Source organism: Helicoverpa zea, chromosome 28 (genome assembly GCF_022581195.2).
Source record: "Helicoverpa zea isolate HzStark_Cry1AcR chromosome 28, ilHelZeax1.1, whole genome shotgun sequence".
NCBI classification, from domain to species: domain Eukaryota; kingdom Metazoa; phylum Arthropoda; class Insecta; order Lepidoptera; family Noctuidae; genus Helicoverpa; species Helicoverpa zea.
In genome coordinates, this window is record NC_061479.1 from 4,358,857 (window position 1) to 4,381,418 (window position 22,562).

A 22,562-nucleotide genomic window follows, 5' to 3' on the forward strand; every position below is an offset into this window, starting at 1 on the left:
GCTTGTGTACCCGTAACGACTGCCAAAGATGTCGTGTGGGTTGCCTGGGCAACTCGGATGAGGAAGTCAGGTAGGCAGTCGCTACTTGTTAAACACTGGTACTCAGCTGCATCAGGTTAGACTGGAAGCCGACCCCAACATAGTTGGGAAAAGGCTAGGCTGATGATTTATTAACACAACATTAACATGAAAATAAAATCAACGCATTTTCGTAATACAAGACAATTCAAACAAACTAAATCTTATTTATATCGGGTGTGTCGTTCACAATCACATTAAATGAAATGCGTTATAATATACTGGTTAATATATGTCGATTAACACAAAGATAAAAGAAAAATACGTAAAAATAAAAAAAATGTTTTTTTCAAACAAAGTAAATGGAATAAAAATGTGCAAAAATTAGAACACCATATAAAAGTCAGTCATTACAAACAAATGAAATTCTCCCTTGAAAACTGACAGCTGTCAACTGATCAAAACATACGATACTCCTAACTTTATCTCTGCTTTACACATGATGTTGTAAATTATAAAAACGAAAAATGACTCCTGTGGTTAAACCACTGAATGGATTAGGTTATTTTTTTTACAATTCGTCATAGAATATCATAAAGTATATGCGATATGATTTAATGTGATTGTGAACGACACACCCGATATTTATTATCAGTACTAGATTATATACCTACTTACAATGTATATACATAACAATGTATGTATATTTGTATATTATGACGTTTCCGTCACGCTTATCAATTTTATCATTTTAACGCAACGAACTGAGTGACAATGATATATGAAACACAACAGACATGAGACATCTACACTAACTTATATTATACTAATATATGTAATAGAGAGGAAATATTTGTTTGTTTGCACCCTAATCTTGGCTGCAAAACAGCACTTTCTGTACATCAAAAACAAAAGACAGCCCCCAAAACGCCCACCCTTCACCACTTCCTATGTGTTTTTGCTGGGAAGAAGTGGCGCAACAACTCCCCAGCAACACATGTCTGTCTGGAGGTTAGAAGAACCTTTCAACAATGTTTTACATATACGTTGGTATACATTGAGAAGAAGAAAAGAAGGGGCTGCTTTTGTAAATGTTGACGTTCGAAAAGTGCTGTTTTGTAGCCAAGTTTGAATAATAATTTTGAGTTAAAATTCACTCTTTGCACCAGTGACAAAATGCATACTAAAATTAGTTAAAATGTCATCTTTCAATGATGCGATGCTTATTCATTCAGACAAAAGTAATTCCCGTCGAAGTTAACAAAGCAATGAGTACCCACAAACGGTAAACTTTTAGTCGGCCGACAGTTGGCTCGATAGAAGAAAAAACCGGCCAACTGCGAGTCGGACTCGCGCAGGAAGAGTTCCGTACCATTTTTTATTAAATGAGCAAAAAGCTCTCGTTTGTTGTATGGGCCCCCAAAATATTTATTTTATTATAGTTTTCTTATTGTTCTCAGTATTTGTCGTTATAGCGGCAACAGAAATACATCATCTGTTAAAATTTCAACTCTCTAACTATCACGGTTCATGAGATACAGCCTGGTGACAGAGGAGCGAAAACAATAGGGTCCCGTTTTACCCTTTGGATACGGAACCCTAAAAATTTCATTTTCTTAAGACAATCATGAATTCGATCAAAGTTTTTCAGTCGGCCTGATGCCGGCTTAATAGGTACCTGATCTTTATAATATGCCTTACTACCATTCATCTTCTCATACTGATTTTTAGCCCAAACAAACTATCGGCCGACTTTTTAGTCTCCAGTGTGCTCTTAAAACTTGCACAATATTACATACGTTAAATGTTCACGTGAACTTATGTTAAATGCATGACGGTATTGTGGTAGTTTTAAACAATAGAACTATTATTATACTTTAATGTACACCTATAGAATATATGACAGTTTGGAATCGTGTTAATTTGAGAACAAGGTAAACAATAATAGTACTCTTTTTTAAATATAACGTGACTTTTTAACACGTTTTAGGCGGGTCTACGCTAGACGAACCGAGCACGAGCGAAGCACAAGCGGAGCCGTCGTTCGCGGCGTCAAGTGTGGACGTACAACGAACCTACAACGATCACTGTTAGCAAATCCCTTTGTATTCGTCAAAAACCGACAACAGGTGGAACGCAGCCGAGCACGAACGAAATGCTCGCAGCGCGCTCGTTAGAGGCTTGTAAGTTGTTCCACACTAGACGAATTGTGTTCGGTTCGTGCTCGGCTCTCCTAGCGTAGACGCAGCTTTAATTCAAAATTTATGTAACTATGTAATGGAATCTAAGGTAACTTAGGTAACTAATTTACCCATTTTCTAAGGATCGTAGCGTCATGAAAATTGGCTGCTGTATGGAGTTCCGATGACAAAACAATAACATGGTACTGTCGAACTGATCTGATAATGGAGCCGGAAGATATAAAGTAGAACTTCAAGATGGAACATCGTATCATAGCTCTGTGTTTAGACTTGTTAGAAAGGTATTGAATTTATAGGAACGTTTTATCCTAGTGTTTTTAAAGTATCAATTTAAGGCGACGAATTGGTCAACAATAATTCCATAACCGGCACACGCATCTAAGGCGCCGAAAGGGGTCGGAGCGTCTGAGCGGGGCGAGGATAACAATACGCGCACTAGCTTATAACTAAAAGTCGTAAGCGACAAAATGGTTTTGTAATTTTATTATTTCGAAATGATAATTTGATAAAAATTCCTTCTACAATTTTAAAGAGTATGTATATACTCAACTACTAAAAAAGTTAAGAGGCTTAGATCGGTCCCGTTTGCCCACAATATGTGAATCTCTTTTTAAAAGAGGTATGTTTGATATATTTTTCTCTGTTATAAAAGTTACCTAATCATGTTTCTACGTCTAACAAAATAAGGTTTATATCATGAACTTTCAGGTAACCAAGTTGTATTTTGATCCGTTTTGTATTTACTGAGAAAAATTGAGATCCTTGGCGCCAAAAATTCTAATTCGTCCTCTTAATTATATGCTCATCAATAGGTATTATAAATGCAAAAGTAACTCTGTCTTTGTCGCACTTTCACGCTTAAACTACCAAACCGATTTCAACAAAATTTAGTATACACCTAAACTAAAGCCTTAGAAATGTTATAGGCTACTTTTTACCCGATTGCGCGGAGTAGTTTTCACGAGACACGAGTAGGGCTGCCATCCGTCCGGGTTTCCCCGGATTTGTCCTCGTTTGGAGGCCGTCCGGGGGGCGTCCGGGCGGGGTTTCAAGAAGTGTCCGGGGAAAACCCGGACACTTTTCATGTGAGGAAGCACCTCATTGAATTTAAGTATATGTTAATAGTAAATGGATTACAAATTAGGTATTATTTTGTTTAAATAAATCGTACTCGTTCGGGGAAAAAATGCGATTTACGCCAAATGTCCGGGTTTTTTATATGTTTGTCCGGGTTTGGCGAAATTCGAGATGGCAGCCCTAGACACGAGGAACATCTCTAATTAGTTTGTATCATAAGCCAAGCTACAATGTATTCCTAGATGATTCATGTATTCTTAATATAGACACATTAAAAACGCAAAAGGTATATTATGAATGTATGTACTTATCTTGTTGTCCATACTGGGTGTGTCGTACCTAATCACATTAAATCCTATCACATATACTTTATGATATTCTATGGCGAATTGTATAAAAAAAATAACCTAATACATTCAGTGGTTTAGCCACAGGAGTCATTTTTCGTTTTTATAATTTACAACATTATGTGTAGGTAAAGCAGAGATAAAGTTAGGAGTATCGAATGTTTTGATTAGTTGACATCTGTCAGTTTTCAAGGGAGAATTTCAGTTGTTTGTAATGACTGACTTTATATGGTGTTCTAATTCTCGCACATTTTTATTCTATTTACTTTGTTTGAAAAATTCATTTTTTTATTTTTGCGTATTTTTCCTTTTTCTTTGTGCTAATCGGCATATATTACCCAGTATATTAACGCATTTCATTGAATGTGATTGTGAACGACACACCCGATATTAAGTAGGTACATGTAGAGGTAGATACCTATGCTATGTTATGCATGCATGCATTTACTACATGATCAGACAGCCAGCCATACAGAATGCGTGGGAGTTGATTAGTGAAGATAATAATTTTATCTTGGACTAGTAGTGGCGTCATTCGCGTTTTATGCTTTAACAAATGAATGTTTTATTATTGTAAATACTTAATACTAGCTGCTTCCCGCGGTTTCACTCGCATTCCGAGGAAACTACACCCCGGTAAAGGGAAGATGTGGTTCCTACAAAAATAATCTTCTGGTGTACTCGCTCTAGCAAACAGTAATAAATGCGTGCGAACATTTCTGAAATGTCCGCGAAATTGCAAAACACGAAAAGCGGCATTACGTAAGTTTTACTTATATTAATATATTAAACTTCATTTATTCAAGTAACAAGACTCAAATTTGTTAGTAATACAAAATTCTTACCCTATGTTAGTAGTTATATATCCTAGGAACACAATATCACACTCAACATATTATAAACCCGAGTCATCGCTGCTCAACCCCATGCGAGACTTTACAGCATGGCTCAGGTAAGGACAGTCCAGTCTGTCTGCAATCACGGCCAACATGCTGTTGGAGCTGGCCCGCACTCTACGCACTAAGGAGGCACAACGCTTACGCATTGTAGCGAAAAAACAATTTACATTTCGCCTCCGCAAACATTCCAGAGGCACTACAAAAGCGAGGTAGCCCCAACAGCACCCTGAACGCGTTGTTGAATTGGACACGGATGAGCTGTATGTTTTTTGAGTATATCTAGCCCACAGGCTGCTCGTATAAAAAGATGTGCAATAAGCTCTGAAAAGAGTGATTTTTACTGCTCTTGAGCATTATTGCAAACCTGCGGGCCAGCATGTTCGCTCTCACCGACAACGCCCTCCGCTCCCGGTTCCACGTCTTCATCGTCCCTAAGATCGGGGGTAAGAACGTGCCCTAAGTATTTGAATGGAATACCCATTTTAATGGGTACCCATTGAGTAGCAGGTGTGGTATCAAATTATGGCTTTTACCCCTAGTCTCAAAAACCATGATTTCGCTCTTTTTAACATTGTAAGTCAAACCGTGACTCTGAGCATAATTTTCACAAATACCTATAAGTTTTTCTAAGACCGCAAGGCGATGCACTCAGCAGCGCCATGTCATCCGCATAACTGATATTGTTAAAACATACTCCGTCAACATGACAACCCACTTTGACGCTGCTGAGTTTATCAATGAGGTCATTAACGTAAAGGTTGAAAAGAAAAGTGTAGGAGATGTTAAACCACCTTGACGAACCCCACATTCCAACCCATACGCATCCGACTGCACGCCTGCCCATCGCACGCTATTGACCTGGCCACCGTACCAATATTTAAGGATATTGATAGCTGACTTTGGTACTTGAGACTTTTCCAACTTTTGCCATAAAATATCATAGGAAACCAGGTCAAAAGCTTATGAAAGGTCAAGGAAACAACAATAGACAGAAGTTTTCCGTTTAGTGTAGTAATTGATAGCATGCTTCATAAACAGTATCGCACTATCGGTTGATAATCCAGGGCGGAAACCAAACTGATTATCATGCAGCTGGATGTATTTCTTTAGCTGTGTATTAAGCATTCCATCCAACACCTTGGAGATGATGGTTGCCAAGGATATAGGCCTGTAGTTATTTCTGTCTGAGAGATCTCCAGTCTTATTTTTAACCACCGGCACTACTAATGTATGCAACATATCCGAAGGTATATAACTATGAGACATACATAAAGAATATAACAAGGCCAGGACCCTAGGCACGTGAGGACCCCCATACCGAAGACCCCGACACGTCAAAATTTAGTTTAGTCTGACATGCTTTAGTTGGTACTTACGTAGTGTTAAAAGTTATTTTTTGCTTTTTATAGGGTTTAGCGTTTTTAACCTTTTGTCATAATAATTGCGTGCTTTTTTTTTGGGTCGGGGGTTTTTTTTAATTTATAATTTAATTTTATTTCATGCTTTTTGAAGGAGCTCCTTAATTTTTCCTTCTTTCATTTAATTTCTTTTATTTTAAGATGGGGTCGCTATATGCGATCTCGGCCAAAAGAAGCTGTTTAACAATCCTCTTGACAAACCAGCTCTGGGAGAATTGCACAGATTGAGAAACAACAAAGATTAACCTTTGGTCATTCTAGATTTTCAGCAAAAATATAAATCGGTTTCTCCGTTTCATTCCGGCATTCCAGGGTTTCATCCGCCACATCCCATTTCCAGCATCAGGTTCTCGTCAATCAGAAACATGAAGAGAACTCGTCAAGACAAATTCAACGAACCCAAACTAGATGGGTTTACTAAACGGCAGTTCAGGGTTACGTCTCCTATCTTCGTGTCCTAACAGCAGACCAGCTCAGTGGTTCCAGAAGACATTAGTATTTCAAATTTCAGATCCCACATATGCTTGCAAGTAAACTGAGCGTGTAACATTCCTATCACACCTAACAAACGAGCTGATGACCTTGAAGACCTGAACCGATTTCCACCAAACATAGCTAAGAACACTCCTGAATGACATTCCTTTAAAACAAAAAAACCGCATTACAATCGGATCATCCGTTTGGGAGCTACGATGTCCACATACACACACACACACACACACACACACAGACCACTGCTCAAACTTATAACACCCCCGTCGTAATTTGGGGAGCGGGGGTTATAAAAAAAAACTAAAAATATTTAACTACTAAATGTACCGTAGGCTTTTAAAAGCCACATACAATTAAAAATCATCATATCACTACTCGTTAGCCGTTGAACCCGCGATTATTTGTGTTTATACTGTAATCAGACTTATCGGATCTTGTAGAACATGGGTCAGGAGAAAATTTGTGTACAGTTAGGCGGAAAAAGCTCCTAGCGGCTTTAGATTTTATTTAATGCATAGACTTTTTTTAGGTACGAAAATTTTAACATACGATATTAAACCTAAATTTAACACGCGATTTTAATGATAAATAGGAATATTAGCTTATTAAAAATTTACCTTGTCGTTTTTTTAAATATTTTTTAAACGATTCTTTTCGATTTATGTTGGATTTTAACTAATAGGTATTTAAAGTCCTCCAACATCATGGCTATTATTTTAAAACCAGTTTTTACTTCACACATCCGAATTAAAAGCAGTCTATAAACAAATCAAATTAAACCCGTTGTTCCCTAAAATTGAGACGTGACAAGCAAGCAAACTCTTCAGTTTTATAATACTTATTGGTTGAATAATATGTCGTAACTCATTGACAATCTTTACATACTCAAAAGAAAAATATAACGTCCCCATATTTAAGTGGACAATGATAAAAAAACAATTACGTTTGATGAAAAAATACCACGCTTTAACATTAACAAAATCACGGATAATTTTTGCAAATATTTTATTATACTTTCTCGCCCCGACTGTACTTTTTTACCTGTATTGTGATACTCTACTTATTTACACTTTTTTTCAGTAGAGCACAGTGGTGTAGTAATATTTACTGACTTTTAAGTGTGGTTTTACAGCGATTTTTCATGCAAGTGAACTTATGTTTTAACATAATTTTTCATTAGGTGTTACAAAATTATTTTTATTGGTCCTGAGTTGTTTTTTAATCCTTAAAATATAAATATGCAGTGACGCACGTTCACATTGGTGATTCATTTTCATATAAGAGACTGAAGTAATTTTGAGAAAAGGTTTTAAATGTTTTTCAAAACAAAATGCAAATCATTGTGGCTTTAAAGTTTGGGAATAACCGCAGTAAATACCTAATATGTTTTCTCTCTTCTTTTAAATAAATGCTCTGAATGTAAACCTAACTTCCATTTTTTTTTATTTCTTTACTCTTGACTTTTTGCGTGTCAGTTTTTTTGGTTTTCCAAGAAAACTGCTGTTACTTCAAGGTTTTTTTACACTTAATTTGTATATAATTTTAATGCCTGAATGGCTAGCCTTTAACTACCGGTAGTTTAGTCTGAAATAATAATGGCGTCTAGACGAATCAAGAAGAAAAATATTGCCGTGGCCGACAGTCGAATATATCTGAAAAATCGCTGTAAAGAACCACACTTTAAGTGCATTTTCTAAGTGTAAGAATGTTCGAGACTGATATATAGAATTTGATGTAATCAGTACAATATCAACAGTAAGTTTCAATCTATGTATACTAATATATTATTGTACTGAATAATTTGTTTGTATGCTTCAACGCATTATTATCTCAGGAATCAGAGTCCGATATAAAAAAAAACTCTCAGTGTTATACAAATAGCGCATATATCGAGAAAGCCTTTTATATAGTCTTCTTTTTATCTGGGTGCGTGGTGTAGTTCCTAACGGACGCGGGTGAAACCGCTACTGGAAGCTTGTCAAACATAGATATGTGATGCCAAGGGATCTCAGAATTAGTACCTTTGCATTGACCATAAAAATATGTATACACACTAATTGGTATATTGGTTGATAGTGTCAATTGGCTTTTCTTTAATTAAACGTTCATTAATAAACGTTTCTGAAAGCCTGAAATAGTTTTCACCTATCAGTATTTCTAAACAATTATACCGATTAAAAAATAGTTTTACGAAAAAAGTTTCCACACTAGGCTGAACAACAAACACCTTAGCCCAAAAACCGTTAAATACAAAACCCAACTGTCAACACACAACAACAATTCGAAAACCTAACCTCAAAAATCTCAGTATAGATGAAGTAAACATATAATTATTATTAACTAGTCATGCTAAAATAACCATAATGGACAAGTTGGTGAAGAGTGTTAAATCTTGGCGTGCCCCTAGGCCAAGTGAGGACCTGTCTAGGAGTCAGTACTCCTTGGTGTCTACGGACCTCACTGATGGAGCTGTTCAGCTGTGGCTGGGGTTGCCAGATGAGGTCAAATATGACCCCGCGTTGGAGCAGTTTAGACAGCACTATGAGAAGGAACATGGTGAGTGATTTTTTATTATTTTTTTGTATTTTTAAGTAGCTTCTGTCTGTGTTTTAACCCCACATTCCAAGGGGACTACTTTTCTCTCGCACAAAAATAGTTCACTATGCTTAGGTTATATTTCAATCTATACCTACATATAAACGTGTTAATTACGGAACATTCACTTATATTATAGAGCTGAAGTTTACTTCTATTTTTGCTAGAACCAGCTTTTCTCGGAAATTAAGTAATGGTATGATTAAAAAAATATAGGCATTTTTCATCCGGGTGAAGTAGTCGAACGGTGACGAAAGTAGGATACAAGTAGTAAATAGGACAATTTCGCCCATTTTCTATTTTGCTTTTGTGATCTACACAGTGTGTTCTTTTTAAGCACTTTTCTATTAAATATCATCTCACACAGAGCATACTTTCTAGCCATAAGCCTCAAGCATTGTCTTTTACACAGCTCATCTATAGTTTCTTTTGTCGTCCCTACGATAGCCAATTTAATATCTAGAATCTAGACAGACATTATCCCAGTCTAGATATTCCCTATATTTGTCACAGTTCCAATATTATTTGTTTATTTTTAGTCGGCACATCAAATTCTATTGCGCATTTCAAAAGTTCAATCGCATTAAAATTCCTTTCTATATTTGGTTGGTACGATCAGTGTCTGGTTATTTTTTTCTAAATCTAATTGACCTTTTTTTTAACGACGTCAAAAATCATCAAATGATCCCGCTGTGGGTTAGCAGCGGTGAGGGAGTGTCTGATTCTTACTGACTAAAACCCTTCGTGTTCCGTCGTAGGCCTTTTATGTACCAGAGCCGCGGTAACTTTTTCGAACAATCCCGCAGCCGTGGCAGAATCTAATTGACCTAACTTTAGCCTTCTTTGACGAGCTCATGGATAAGTATCAGCCCCATAGGTTGATCTAAGGTGTCAAAGAACGTTTCGACAGTATGTGTATGTGTGACTATCTGTGCCATAAAGAGTTCTTCCGTGTTTCGGAAGGCACGATAAATTGATGGGTCCCGGCTGTCATTTGAATATCTTTGGCAGTCGTTACGGGTAGTCAGAAGCCAGGAAGTCTGACACATAGTCTTAACAAGAGAAGGGGATTGCTTGGGTAACTGGGTTGAAGATATCGCTCCTTGTAAAACAGCTGCATCCAGTTAGACTGGAAGCCGACTTCGACATAGTTGGGAAAAAGCTAGGCCGATCATGGTTGTTTTTCGTAACCTTAATTAAACGCGATGGTTTTTACTTGGCCTAAAAATACTTGGAATTTACCATTGATGATGGAATATCCTTCAATTTATCAAATATGGCTTTTCACGTCATAAAAACACCATTATTTAACTCTTGACCTGTTCTAAAAAGGTGGCTGTTTATTGACAATAGCCATATTTGTAAAATTGCGAGTAAATAATAATTTTGTTACCTCGATGATACAAGGTTCGTTGTGAGCAAACTTCGTTGATAAATAGCTGTAGTTTTTAGAAGTCTTGTTATTGAAATACTTAGGTAGGTACTGAAATTGCTATCCGTCTGTGGTTTCGCCCGCAATCTGAGGGATTTCCAAAGAAACCTACTGCTAATGTAAAAGCAATGTTCATATGTATGTAGCAATATAGGTACTTACTTATAGGCGAAACTGTGAAGTTACATAAAAATTCGTTTGGTAGTTTTTACGTGAAATATTGAAAAATATCTTCTATTCAGTCTAACCAAGGGGTATTGGGTTGCCTGGGGGTAACTGGGTTGAGGGGGTCAGATAGAGCAGTCGCTCCTTGTAAAGCACTGGTACTCAGCTACATCGGGTTAGACTGGAAGCCGACCCCAACATAGTTGGGAAAAGGGCTCGGAGGATGACGACTGAAAAATATCTTCTAGCATACCCTGTTGACGACTGAAAAAATGATCTGTGTAAGAAATCACCTACCTAACCTTTTCCCAACTATATGGGTCGGTTTCCAGACTATCTGACCAGCGACTGCCTATCTGATCTCCTCAACTCAGTTACCCGTGCAAGGAATTACTTGTCTAAGAAATGTGAGACTAATTATGTGCCTGTCTTTCACACTGCCATGGCAAATTGGATAAATCAATTTAGCTATGGTACGGAGAACATTTTGTATTCTAGGAATAGTGATCTATATGTACCGACAAATCTAATTAAAAATAACATTTGTTCATTTGTTTGTACCCTGAAGGCACCGAAACTACAAAACCTATTTGAAAAACGATTGATTACACTGTTGGAAGACTGTTGTTCCCGAGTAACATGGACTACATTTCAACCAGGTACGGGCAGGAGTTAGCCCTTGTAAAACCGCGGGAAAAGCTAGTCATTAATATTTCGTTTTAATAAGTTGTTTTAATAGTTTAATACAGTAGAAATAAAAAAGCTAAGCATTCGATATTATCTCGAATCAAAACACGGTGTGTTTACCAAAGATTTTTTTGTCATCGAGCCAAGTTCTAAGCTATATTTAAACCGGTTCTATCTAGTTTATACCGGTATATAGCTATATGTTGTACTGCTGTCTCTCTCTGTCTGGATCGTGTCTCGTTTTAATGAGACAAAAGTAATTAAAATTCTATAATTGAGGTTTAAGTATTGAGTCGTTAATTTTATGTGAATAGTTATTTTAGTTTATGTAACAGAAAAATATTTATTTATTTTTAATTACCCAGATGTCCTAGGGTATATTTTATCCCGATACAGGCAGTAGTTTACGGCTGTCATTGAACATCCTTGGCAGTCGTTACGGGTAGCCAGTAAGTCTGGCACCAGTCTCACCAAGGGGTATTGGGTTGCCTGGGTAACTGGGTTGAGGAGGTCAGATAGGGCAGTCGCTTCTTGTAAAGCACTGGTACTCAGCTGAATCCGGTTAGTCTGGAAGCCGACCCCCAACATAGTTGGGAAAAAGGCTCGGAGGAAGGGCATGCAGTACTTAGTTTACAACTAGACCTACAACTGCAAATAGTCTAGATTTCCAGTAGTGAAATAATTTATATAACAAATCGGTTCAGTTAGTTTCAAATCCTTTAGGCTACAAAGATAACCAACCTGTATAAAAGACCGGTTGAAACCAGTTTGACCCAGAATCAGTACCTTTGATTGTTTAAGTTTTATTATTATTTAAGTACGGTAGGTGTTGTACGAACATGACCTTGTGTGTAGCGAACGTAAAACAATAGATTTAGGACAATCATAACAAAAATCTTCCACAAGGAAAAAATATTTTTTCTCATAGAATATTCTGTTTTCGAACTGTCTGTCTTATTGTGATGGATTTAAAGTCCTTTTTGAGATTAGCAAGTTCTAGCAAACTTTTAAGCTTTATATTGCCACTAGCTGCTTCCCCCGGTTTCACTCGCGTTCCGTAGGAACTACTGCCCGTACCCGAATAAAATATTATATTTTAGCGAGTACTCGGGCATAATGTACTTAGCTTCCCAACAGTGAAAGATTTTTCAAATCAGTCCTGTAGTTTCGGAATCCAAAACCAGAATCGAAAACAAACAAATATTTCCCTTTATTATATTAGATAGATATTATACCTACTTCGATTGGGAAAATAAGGCGCGTTCACTATTTTATACATATAAATTTTTCGTTAAAATGTGCGTATTTTATCCTAGAAAATTAACGAAACTACAGAATTTCTAGCCTAACATAAGCCTCACATTAACAGTTCAAATATAGCTATTTCAATACCGCCAGGGCTATTTAGTCTGGCTAGTATTTATAAACAAAGCTCTAGACTAGGCTATATTTAACCGGTTTAAAGCAGTTTGCACCGCTCTGAATAGCAGGTGAATGCCCTTTTGGAAAATCAAATTATATGAAGCGAGAAATGAGTTTTCGCTATTGTAGGTACTTTATTTCTATTTCGCTTTTGTGCCCTTGGTAACTACTAGATGGATTTTGATGAATCTTTGCAGTAATATAAAGAAGTAATCATTTTCCCGCGGTTCCGACCGCGTCCCGTGGTAACTACTGCCCGTACCGGCATAAAATATAGCCTATACCTATTACTCGCAGATAATATAGCTTTGTGATGGTGAAAGAATTTTCAAAATCGGTCTAGTAGTTAACAAACAAATGAAATTTTCCTCTTTATAATATCACTACCTACCTATTGATGACATACCTACCTATTGTTTAATTTTTAACCATGGGCGGGAAGTCCCTCAACGGTTGAAACTACTCACAAAAATTGATGTTATGTTGCAATACATTTTTTTCTAGCAAATTATGATTCCCAATTTCTGTGATCAATATAACAAGACTTCTTAAGACTTGTTGTTAGAAAATTCCAGCATCTTTTGCATTGTCAATCAATAAATTTTCGTTTTGCCTCCGTTTCACATTAGTCAGACCATTAAATTCAGATTTTTCACATCTGGCCAGACTATAGCCTTGACATGTTTAAAAGGCGATAACACTAAAGTATGTATATTTATTCTGCCTGCATATGCTGTTCACACGATGAGTGCAGGCGAGGCCACGGTGGAACATGTGTATGTTAATAGTGTAGATGCAGCGAAGAGTGTTTGTATCTTGTAGGAATTTGCGATGAGATGTTATTTTAAGGAAAAATAATAATTACTAGTATGATCTATACATACTTCTACAGATACTGATATAATGAAGAGGAAACATTTTTGAACTTTTTTGTTTGTAATCTAAAGAAAGATTATCTAGAAAGCTTCTGAACCTATTTGAAAAAATGTTTCGCTATTCCTAATATATTTTATTTGAGTACAGAAAATAGATCCCATTGGACGCAGGTGAGATCTCAGGAAATAGCTAGTTGCTTCTTAAAACTATCAAACTACCATGTGATTCAGGAATAAGGATCATGTCGTGACGAAGGTTTTGAGCATGAATGTGGATATATAGAGGAAGAGGACAACCAAAGAAACGATGGATGGATTGTGTGAAAGTCGATATGGCTAGAAAAAATGTCACTTGTGAGATGATGGCAGACAGGGAATTAAGAAGGGCAGAAGAAGACATGCTGAGCCGACCACAAACAAAATTAGAATAAGGGAAGGAGGATGATGATGCTGATGCAAGCAATTAAATGGACAGATTTTAACATTTATCCAAGTTTAAACAAGACTTCGAAATGCTCTATAACTGTGAGTGAAATGGCGAGGCAATAGAAACTACTAGAAATACCGGTTTAAACTAGATAAAACCGGTATCAGCTACAGATTTGAACTATACCTCTCGAGTCATAAGAGCAGTTTTACGACAGATCATAAAGATGAACTGATATGTAGATAATTATACTCTTAGAGGATATTGTATGTTTTAATTAGTTTTTGTTACTGAGTGTTTTCAGTTGGAAGAATAATTAGCAATTTGCCGGCGTTAAATACCTTTTTACTTAATTAGTATTTGGATAAAACATTATTAGGTGTAATAAAATTATCATCATCATCATTAGCCTAGCCTTTTCCCCGTCTCATGTTGGTCCCATGGATGGGTGACCTCTTGCCATGACGAGTTCCTTAATTTTTCGGGAGACATTTTTAATTGGTCTTTTAATTTAATCATTTATTTATTTATTTATTTTTTGTACACATAAAACACAAACAACAATAAATAATAGGAAAAATTGTACAAGGGCACAGCTTATCTCTAATGAAATTTCTTCCAGCAGGCCCGTCAGTCATCATCTTTGGCAGTTGTTACGGGTAGTCAGAAGCCAGAAAGTCTGACAACCAGTCTTACCAAGAGTTGCTCAGGTAACTGGGTTGAGAAGGTCAGATAAGCAGTCGCTCCATTTAAAACACTGGTACTCAACTGCATCCCGTTAGACTGGTAGCCAATCCCAATGCAGTTGGGAAAAGAGCTAGGTAGATATAATTGAATATCGGTTCTTATTAGTTTCCTGAGATTAGCCCATAAGTACTATATATTCTATGACAAAATCCTTAAAAAATAATGATCTACAAGCAACAAAGAATATGATACAGTCGTACATATCGACGCCTTAGAGTGAAAACCTCGTAAGTGCAAGAGATAACTTTTCAGGATAAGGATTGGTATTCGATATTTTTTAAGATTATCTTCCAAGAAATGCAATAAAAAAATATTGAGAAAAAATGCATTTTTCAGGATAAGGATTAGTATTCCATATTTTTTACGATTATCTTCCAAGAAATGCAATAAAAAAATATTGAGAAAAAATGCATTTCCGAGGTTTTCATTCTAAGACGACGATATACGATTCGTTTCGCACTCGCTCTTAGCGTTGGCGAACTGGTTTGATCCAGTGCAAACTGGTTACATATACAGCGTGTATACATGTTGTGTGCTGCTGACCTGCCTGCCTTCGAGAGTGCATTTAGATGCGCTTTCACCTAGGTAGGGGAAGGGGAATTATAGACATACGTTATGTCTTCTTTTTTTATGTATATGAATAAGTAAGTTAAAAAATATATGTAATCTCTTAAAGTGTAATCTCTTCTGAAAATTCTTTACTCTAGTGAATTAAATTAATGATAGGGAACGACAGAATAACTTTCTATCTCACTTGGGAATGTATCACTGTAGTCTGCCTGATACCAGGCAATTGTTTTGTGATATTTAAAAAAAATTGTGCCCGCCTCGGGAATCAAACTCGAGAGCTGAGTTAACGGAACCTGAAATTTTTTTGAAAAAAAATTAGTAGCCAATATATCGTATAAAATGTTTTGAGTTTCGAAAGCTAAAAAACATGCTGTATAAGAATATTTTTGAGGAAAACGAAAGACATTATATACATATTTTTATTTCGCAAGGAGAGATCTTAATGTCTCGACAAGGAAAATTTTATATATTTGTCCTTAAAAGTGACCTTTTTTGTATTTTTATGTGCAACCTTTAGCAACCGAACTTATTATAAGTTATTGCAGCTAAAATAGCCGTTCAATCAAATAGCTAGCCTTTTGATTAACAAAGCTTTTCAATCGAACTTCCTTTTCCACACTCCCCTACTGCCCATTTCTCCAATGGGAAATCATCAAATGACTCCTCCCGCTGTGGGTGCAGCGTGAAGGAGTGTCAGACTCTTACTGACTAAAACCCACCATGTTCTTTCTTAAGCCCTTTATGTACCAGGGCCGTGGTAACTCGCGCGAAGAATCCCGCAGCCCCAAACTATGGCACACATAAAAACATATATTTCAATATACTTTAAGTATCGTATGTCAACACGATATTTTGTAAACGATTTAAAAATAATCATTGCCCACTTACATTATTTGGTAAATTGGTCAATTTTAACAATGACACCAGCTAGTAATGATAGGTAATTTCCTCAAAAAAATGTGCAGTAATGATCACTATTATTGTTTGTTTAAAAATTCGGCTGTAGTCGCAACTAGGTTCCGTGACACAAGTTTTTTTTTTTTTTTGAACCTCAGAAATTGCCGGGGCTGCGGGATTGTTCGAAAGTGTTACCGCGGCCCTGGTACATAAAAGGCCTACGACGGAACACGACGGTTTTTCGTCAGTAAGAGTCTGACACTCCCTCACCGCTGCTAACCCACAGCGGGAGGGGACATTTGATGATTTTTGACGTCGTCGTTAAAAAATAATAAAAATATTGATATACCATACTTAAGCATACAAAGTAGCACGTGTAACTAAATGAATATTAACGAGAGTCTCAACCCGATTATCCTGTTCATTAAGTATGTTAAACTTAATTGTTTATTGCACCAGCTTCTGTTACTAGTTTTGCTCGCATACCGTAGGAAATTCACTCACCAAAGCCTATAATCTTCTATAGGAAAATGGGCTATCTAACACTGAAACAATGATCCAAATCGGACCAGTAGTTTTGAGATATGCCACGCTCGGGGTGCTGAACAAAAAATCTTTATAACTTGTGTTGTTGGTACATATGACCAGCATACTTGTTAAGCTTTGGTTTCCTAGGAAAGCGGTGCAGTCATATAGCGGCCGTAATACAGCGGTGAATGACGTCACTAGAACGTTGTCTATGTAAACGAAATGGAGTGGTTTCCTAGCTAGAGAGCGGTAACTGACACCGTAACTTCAAAAAGCGTGCCGGCATTTGCATGACGGCCGTCTTGACGGTGTCAGATAGTTTGGTGAACGTTTTATTGAAAGCGGTGAAGCTTTTTTAATTCGTATTTGTGTTTTTTTTTTCGGAATAACGTCAAAAATGAGTTCCAACTCTTGGAGGAGCGAGGACGACGAAATTTTAGAGATTTCGTTCGTAACCACGAAGCAATAAATAATATAAAAAGTAAAGATTATAGAAAAAGTCAACTAAAACAGAGTTGGTGTCGTGAAATTTGAGAAATATTAATTAAACAGGTTAGTAAGTATAATACAACTAACAAAAAGTTTATGACGGTGTGTTAAAACGGCCGTGGAACTTTCCACATGTCATCCCCGTAAAGACGACCGTCTATTTGCGTCCGTAAAATTACGGCCGCTATATGACGGCACCGCTTTCCTAGGAAACCCAAGCTTTAGTAGTCATAATGACAGTCATTATAATTATGATGTTTCTCATAATTTCACACAAAAAATCCACCTGTTGCTTAGCAACAACCTATTTACAAAACCCGTGATTTTAATGATCATCACGTTTTATAACTAAATGAGATAAGTTTAAGAGCATTATCATCATCTGTCTAGACTTTTCCTAACTATGTTGTATTTGCTTCCAGTTTTACCATATGCCAGTACCAGTGTAGTAACTATGTACCAGTGTTTTACAAGGAATGACTACCTATCTGACCTTCTCAACCCAGTTACTCGGGCAATCCGATACCCCTTGGTAAGACTGTCTCTCTTTCTGACTACTCACTACCCGTAACGACTGCCAAAGATGTTCAAACGATAGACGAGACCCACCAATTTAACGTGCCCTCCGAAACACGGAGGAACTCATCATGACAAGATTTTCACCCATCCACGGAATGACTGCGTTGCTTAACCGACTATTATGAACTACGGGTAAGTTGCACCATTTAACTACAACGATAACCAAACCATAACCAGCCATATTCTTCATCATCAGCATCATTTCAGGCATAGGACGTCCACTGCTGAACATAGGCCTCCCCCTTAGATCTCCACAGATACCTGTTGGAGGCGACCTGCATCCAGCGTCTTCCGGCGACTTTTATAAGTCGTATACATAAAAATCGGCGATTTGACAACTGAAAATGGTTCGGTTATCGTTATAGTTAAATGGTGTAACTTCATACATGATTCATTGTTTACGTAAACGCAACACGTTTGAATGCATTATATTGCAACGTTGCATCTGTTACGAGGGGTCAACGGCCTTTAGGTGAAGGACCAAAGTTGGTGCAATGTTGTTTTGTATAACTATGGTGTTTAAGTATGTTGATATGGGCAGAGTGGAGTAAATAAGGATGCGTATTATTTGGCTTTTCATTTCGTGTTTTTGCTTCAGCTTTGCCTTTTTCTTACTGTTTCATTCTCGTCCCGGGATAACTACTTTCCACATCCGGATTATAAGTAGTCTCCTTTTTTGGACTATATGCATACCAAATTTTGTTCAAATCAACAGTATTTTTGGCGTGAAAGCGTGACAGGTTGACAGAGTTATTTCCACATAATAAGCATAGGATGTCCATCCTAACATAGGTAGAGGTAAATGTTGCTATGACGAGTGACAGGGAGGAATGGAAGCGAAAGAGGCATTGCTCCGACTTAATACAATTGGGAACAGGACAGGAAGAAGAAGAAGAGTAAGGATATAGTCCACGAACTTACGAGGGGTTTGTAGGCGTACTCGAGTTTATGTTCATATCGGGGATTCTATTTCTGTTTTCTATCGCAATGCAATCGAATTACAGTTTGAATAGTATTGAGGAGTAATAATAATTGATAATTGATAACATACACATGAGCTATTAGGTTAGTACTTAGGGTAGTAGTCTTTTGGTTGGTAACGAAGTCTTTGTTTTAAGTTATTTCATAAATGTCGATGACCACTTACCATCAAGTGAGCTGTTCTGATTTCAGTATCTAATCAAATTGATTCACAAACCTAGTAATATTTTATGCAATACCTTTAGATAGGTTTCCTGGTTATATACAAATGAGCCGTACTTGACTGTACATACACACTTACATATGTACTACATGCACATTGTCTTCAGATAACACGACCTCTCAACCACTGCTGAGCGTTCCTTAGTTAGCATTTATTTTAACAAGCTTTATGAAACGAACATGATGGAGAATTTTATTTACCTACTTGACTATCCAATTATTCACCATTTTTCTTCCATCATCCATATTCATTCTGTCTGATAGACATCAGTAGTTCATAAAATTATATTTCGAAATGCCATTTTCTTGCAGGTGGACTCGGCGCCTCCCGTAAGACCAAGAACGGATCATCCAAGAGACTGCCGTGCGTGAGTTCTGCTCCACATCTGAACAACAATGTTCACAGCACTAAGGAGGAGATTGCCTTCCTCAATGGCAAGAGCTTGCCGCCTACTGAGGAGAAGAAAGAAAAGAAGGAGAAGACGTGAGTATAATCACCATAGAAAATTCTCAATGCACATTAGGATCATCATTAGCCCTTTGTATCGTCCCACTGCTGGGCTGCGGCCTCCTCTCATAAAGAAGGATTGAGCGTTAATGGCTACGTACGCTCAATGCAGGTTTATGATTTTTGACTTTTATAGTCCAGATTTTCTCGTGATCTTTTCCATCATTTTTAGTCAGTCATGTCTGTCCAAGATATCCTTATAAAGTACATACAAGCATACAAGAACTTGCCTGACATATACAATTTTAATTTGGCTGCATAACTATTCACCGGCTATACCTTTTCCTTTGCGCCTCATATGTAGATCCAAAGCTTGTCTGGATGAGACCGATGTTCGAAAGTCCTAATTTCTTGATAAATAATATATTTTATTATTTTACAGGATAGAAGAAATACCAGCTCCTAAAAAGAAAACAAAGGTGAGATATTTTAATATCAACATACGTATACATTGGTCACCCGTGTCTCCCTGCTTTTTCACCCGCGTGCTATCTGAACTACTCCATAGATAGCCCACTTAACGAAGAATGCTACGTTTTATCCAGACGCGTGGAGTAGTTCTCAAAGTACGCTGGAGAAACCACCAGAGACAGCTAGTATTCAATGACCTGAAAAAGACACAAGGCAAGAATTACCTTCATAATTCGGTTTTCCTTCCCGCAGATGGCTCAAGCTGGCCACCTACTGAAGATGACAATCCTGGTGGCATGCTGGATGTTCTTCACCGTCGTCTTCCTCATGTACAATGAGAAGGAACAGCTCAGCAGGCACTCCTCAGTAGCCGCTGGTGAAGTCAAGAGTAAGTCCTGCGTTTAATACTCACACCCAGATAAGCAGTCGTCCATGTAAAATAAAGGTGCCCAGTTGCATCTGGTTGAGACGACCCCAACTCAGTAATCATTGTCTGAGAATATGAACACAGCTCAAGATATTTCATAACACCCACTATTCGCAAACCGGCTACCGTTTTAGATAGAGCGACTGCCTATCTGACTTCCTCAAACCAGTTATTTTTTAAGACTGGTTAACCCCTTGGTAAAACCGATTAATCGGACTTTCTAGCTTCTGACTACCAGCCAGTAACAACTGTCAAAGAAGTTCGAATGACTTGGGACCTACCAATTTAATGTGTCTTCCCAAACACGCACGAGCCTGTCTGGCAAGATGGTCCGCTATGCACATAGCCACCGTGCTTAATCTATGCGACTGTTACTTAGCCCCAAGTCAAGATGATCTTGATGAAAGAGCTTGTGTTTTCCTATATTCAAACCTTTATTTTTTCAGGTTACACTCTTCAAACAGATAAAGATCAACTTTCGGTACTACTCAAACTAACCGGACCATTCGTGTCTGAACAAAATGAGAAGAAATTAAATTCTAGTGATAAGCTAAACATGCCCAGAATGGATGTCTGGCTTGAAGGAGATGGGTATGAAGCTTTTAAAGAAGATACCAATCAGGTATGATAGAATCTTCCTCTTCAGTATCATCCTATAGATGTTATATCTCACAAAAGCGGATGAGCTATACTAGTGTGTGTAAATGTGATGATGATCATGTCCTCCTAGCTGATTATCGGCTACGGCGGCTGCTCTCATATAAGGAGATTAGCCAACTGCGCAGGACAAATTATAGTGCACAAACATTTGCTTGGACACAGGTGCACTCACTATTCCTTCACTCTCATAGCGCGATGGGACGGCAATCCGACACTACTGGAGAGAGTTAAGGCACAGAACCGACATTTACGGGCTCTCCAATGCACGGGTGTATCAATCGCCAACTTGTAAATGTACATGCTTATTGTCATCGTATGTGCAAGTTCGGGAGCGCTTAGTAGTGGCCGAGTCGCCGACACATACAAAGACAATGGTGCATGTAAATTGGCATACATAAGTATAGCTCACGCTTTTGTGAGATAAAACAAAGATGTTTTATCAAACACAAAATCTATTTTGGTAGTCCCATCTGATTTGAAATACATTCATATCTATGCTCTTTGGATATCACTGACATATCTCTATCTATAAATCATTTTGGGAGACAAGGGCAAAGTCAATATTTACTTTATAGATTCACTAGCTGTTCCCTGCGGATCCACCTGCGAACTGAAGGAACTACTTCCCGCACCCGAAAAAAGTTGTCTAATGTGGCCTATGTTTTTATCAAGCCCTTGACTATTCGTGTACCAAAGTTCAGTTAAATCGGTTCTGTATTTTTGCTAAAAATGCGGGACATACAGGCAGAGTTTCTTTCGCACTTATAATATTAGTAAGGATGTCTTTAGCTTCATACTTAAAAAATATAAGTACTGTATTCTTATTTGATTTCTATTTCTCTGCTTTCAGTCCTCCCACTGGTTACTCTACCTGGACCCTCACGACCAAATAGACTTCACCCTCGGGGAAACCAGATCCCAGGTCCTCAAACTGGACCCCACCACCACCAGAAGATCCCCAAGTGCCAACAGAACTGTTTATGCCGTGAAGATTTCCACCACTGCGAATACGACGACCCCCTTTGCACTGAGCTATAGTTTAGACCCCATAGAATTGTCAACGGGGGTCATTTATGCTTGTATGCTTCTGTGCGCACTTTATATACTTATTATTTTTGAGGTAAGTTTGATTTGAAAACTTGTTATATAAAAATTGAATAGGTTAGGCTAAGTTTGCAATATGCTAAGCGGGTAGGCCAGATTTCAGAAAGTATATTTTTGGGTTTAACGATTATACATATCTCGTAAGTGGCCTAGAATCTGGACTTCAGCTAGTGTCGCAGGTAACTGAAGGAAATAGTCGTTCAATCAAACCTCTAGCCAGTTGATAGAACAACGCCATTTAGCCGACTTATTGAATGAAAAGTACAGCTGTTTAAAAAAAATTATAAATTATAAAACTAGACGAGTAATTGAATGACGTTGTTCAATCAACAGGCTAGATTTTTCGTTGAACGGCTATTTGAACCAGTAGACTGCGACACAAAA

General features: G+C 37.5%; 1 protein-coding gene across 3 annotated transcripts in view; it reads left to right on the plus strand.

Moving 5' to 3' along the window:
* Nucleotides 1–22,562, plus strand: part of LOC124643706 (P protein-like) — a 39,446-nt gene that overhangs the window by 6,638 nt on the left and 10,246 nt on the right. For 2 of the 3 annotated variants that reach the window (XM_047182747.1, XM_047182745.1), the window contains exons 2-7: nt 8,761–9,008; nt 19,381–19,552; nt 19,959–19,995; nt 20,240–20,375; nt 20,861–21,036; nt 21,925–22,194. In XM_047182747.1, the coding sequence (XP_047038703.1) occupies nt 8,816–9,008; nt 19,381–19,552; nt 19,959–19,995; nt 20,240–20,375; nt 20,861–21,036; nt 21,925–22,194 (984 nt within the window). In that variant the 5' untranslated portion in view covers nt 8,761–8,815. The remainder of the gene's footprint in view (nt 1–8,760; nt 9,009–19,380; nt 19,553–19,958; nt 19,996–20,239; nt 20,376–20,860; nt 21,037–21,924; nt 22,195–22,562) is intronic. The other variant, XM_047182746.1, reaches the window with a different exon arrangement.